Here is a 2,637-nt window from a genome sequence, read left to right on the forward strand (position 1 = left end):
CGGAGCAGCCTGCCTGCGCCCGCTCCCAATGCACGCCTTACCGTCTGCAGACGACCACTCCCGGGTCAGGCTGGCCCTGCTGGATGGGAAGCCCCACTCTGACTACATCAACGCCAGCTTCATTCCGGTAGGGCGGCCCGCGGCTGGCTGTGGTGTCCACTGCGCGTGCAGGCATGCTGTCCTGCCCCGGGCGTCCATGAAGACCGCCCGCTTGTGTGTCTGTGTGTCCTGCGCTGGGCCCGAAGGGGGCGGGGCGCGGCTGGTCAGACTCCGCCCTTCAAAAGACCGCATGTGTGTGTGTGTGTGTGTGTCTGTGTGCGTGTGTGTCTCTGTGTGTCTCTGTGTGTGCACATGTGTGTCTGTGTGTGCCTGTGCGTATGTCTGTGTGTGCATGCGTTTGCGTGTGTATGTGTATGTGTCTATGCACGTGCGTGTCTGTGTGTGCATGTGTCTGTGCGTGTGTGTCTGGGTCTGTGTGCGTGTGTGTGTGAGACACATGTGCTCAGTAGAAACACTTAGTCCACCCAGGACTAGACGTCAAGAAAGGCTTCCTAGAGGAGAGATATCTGGGCTCTTGACACAGGATCCTGATGAGCAGTGAGGGGGTGGATGTCACTGGAAAGACTTGGAGAAGAGCTGGGGGGGACCTGCGGACAGATGGACGGGTCGTCGGGTGGAGGCAGGAGAGGCAGTGGGGCTGCTGGAGAGGGGCGACCGCCAGGCGGGGCGGGGCCGCTGGGCGGGCAGTGGAGCCCAGGGGGATGCAGGTGGTGTGGGCAGCTGGCCAGGGGAGGCTCCTTGGGGCCCTTCCAGTCTTGGCACCGTCCCTTCCAGGTAGGGCTGTCTCCGAGCCACCCTCCCGTTTGGGTTCCTGGTGCACGTGTGTTCACGTGTGTGCACACGTGCCAGCATGCACACGCAGTCCTCACTTGAGGAGCCCCTGCGTGGACGCACACGTGCCAGCATGCACACGCGGTCCTCACTTGCGGAGCCCCTGTGTGGACGCACAGCTGTGTGCTGGGGGCCCCGGTTCATGTCTTCCCGTCCCCCGTGCCAGGGCTACACGCACCCGCAGGAGTTCATCGCTACCCAGGGGCCTCTCAAGAAGACCCTGGCGGACTTTTGGAGGCTGGTGTGGGAGCAGCAGGTCCACGTCATCGTCATGCTGACGGTGGGCATGGAGAACGGGCGGGTGAGCACGCTGCAGCCCCAGGTGGCCACCAGGCGGCAGGCTTTGCCCACAGGCCTGGCTGCGGGTCTGGGAGGCGGACAGGGACGCGGATCTGGCACCCAGGCTCCCAGCTGGACTCGCCTCTGCTGCCTCTGCTGTTTCTACAGTGCCCCCTCCTGCTCCCGGCCCAGGGCCAGGGGTGGTGGAGACAGGGCAGTCCGTCTTTGCTTTGGACACACCTCTGAGCCCTCCTGTGGAGCGGTGTGGCCCAGCCAGGTGACCCTGAGTAAGGCTGTGCAGTTGCCCCAGGAGCCCGGGCACTGCCTGGAAGCCCCAGGGGCCACCTGAGGTCTGGGGTGGGGATGCTGGGGCCCGTCTGGGACAGAGTGGCTTCTGGACGAGGAGGGCGGCCTAGAAGGAGGGTGGGAGCAATGCCGACTGAGCTAGGGTGGCTGGGCCCAGCCGCCCCGCCCCGCATCCCCACGCTGCCCTCCGGCCCTAGGTGCTGTGCGAGCACTACTGGCCAGCCGACTCCAGCCCGGTCACCCACGGGCCCGTCACCATCTGCCTGCTGGCCGAGCAGCCCCAGGACGAGTGGACCACGCGGGAATTCCAGCTGCACCACGTGTGTGCCCGCAAGGGGAGCGGGGGGCACTCTCGTGGGAGGGTCAGCTCACCCCTGGGTCTCTGGCCTCCTGCCAGCCCGGGAGGCTGGTGGTTATGGAAGGGCTGGGAGGCAGAGGGAAGACTCAGGGTCATCCAAGGCCGGGAGAGAAGGGACGTGTCCGCCTGTGCTGCGCTTGGCTCAGGCCCCCGAGCCCCATCTGCCTCCCGGGCCGTGACCTCCTGGGGCAGCGGTGCCCCTTGCCTGGGCACCCCCAGCGGGCAGACTCCCCGGGAGGCTGGAGGAGGTGAGGGCAACATCCTGGGGGCGGGGTGTCTAAGCCCACCCGCAGGGTCTGGTGGCAGGACGAGGGCTGAGAGAGGACCCCCGCCCCACCCCCAGGCTGCCCAGCAGCAGCTGCGGAGGGTGAAGCAGCTGCAGTTCACCACCTGGCCGGACCACAGTGTCCCCGAGGCCCCCAGCTCCCTGCTGGCTTTTGTGGAGCTGGTCCGGGAGCAGGCGAGGGCTGCCGTGGGCGCAGGGCCCCTCCTGGTGCACTGCAGGTGAGGCAGGCGGCGGGTGGGGGGCACGGGAGCCCCTGCCCTGGGCCCTCCGTCCTCCAGGGCCCGCCCTGCAGGCAAGGCAGGCCCTGGGCTGGGGGCACGGGGAGGCCCCTCACGGCCTGGCCCTATGTCCCCACAGCGCGGGCGTGGGCCGCTCGGGCACCTTCGTGGCCCTGTGGCGGCTGCTGCGGCAGCTGGAGGAGGAGCAGGTGGTGGACGTGTTCCACGCGGTGCACATGCTGCGCCTGCACCGGCCACTCATGATCCAGACCCCGGTGGGCCCGCGGCGGGGGCGCGGG

General features: G+C 67.9%; 1 protein-coding gene across 1 annotated transcript in view; it reads left to right on the forward strand.

Annotated features, from left to right (window-relative positions):
- LOC104981867 (receptor-type tyrosine-protein phosphatase V-like) overlaps positions 1-2,637 on the forward strand; it is a 15,104-nt gene that overhangs the window by 10,114 nt on the left and 2,353 nt on the right. The window contains 5 exon segments of the mRNA XM_010831119.1: positions 51-127; positions 1,058-1,192; positions 1,674-1,796; positions 2,178-2,338; positions 2,478-2,630. Coding sequence (XP_010829421.1) covers positions 51-127; positions 1,058-1,192; positions 1,674-1,796; positions 2,178-2,338; positions 2,478-2,630 — 649 coding nt within the window.

Source organism: Bison bison, unplaced genomic scaffold (genome assembly GCF_000754665.1).
Source record: "Bison bison bison isolate TAMUID 2011002044 unplaced genomic scaffold, Bison_UMD1.0 scf7180017864524, whole genome shotgun sequence".
Classification (NCBI taxonomy): Eukaryota; Metazoa; Chordata; class Mammalia; order Artiodactyla; family Bovidae; genus Bison; species Bison bison.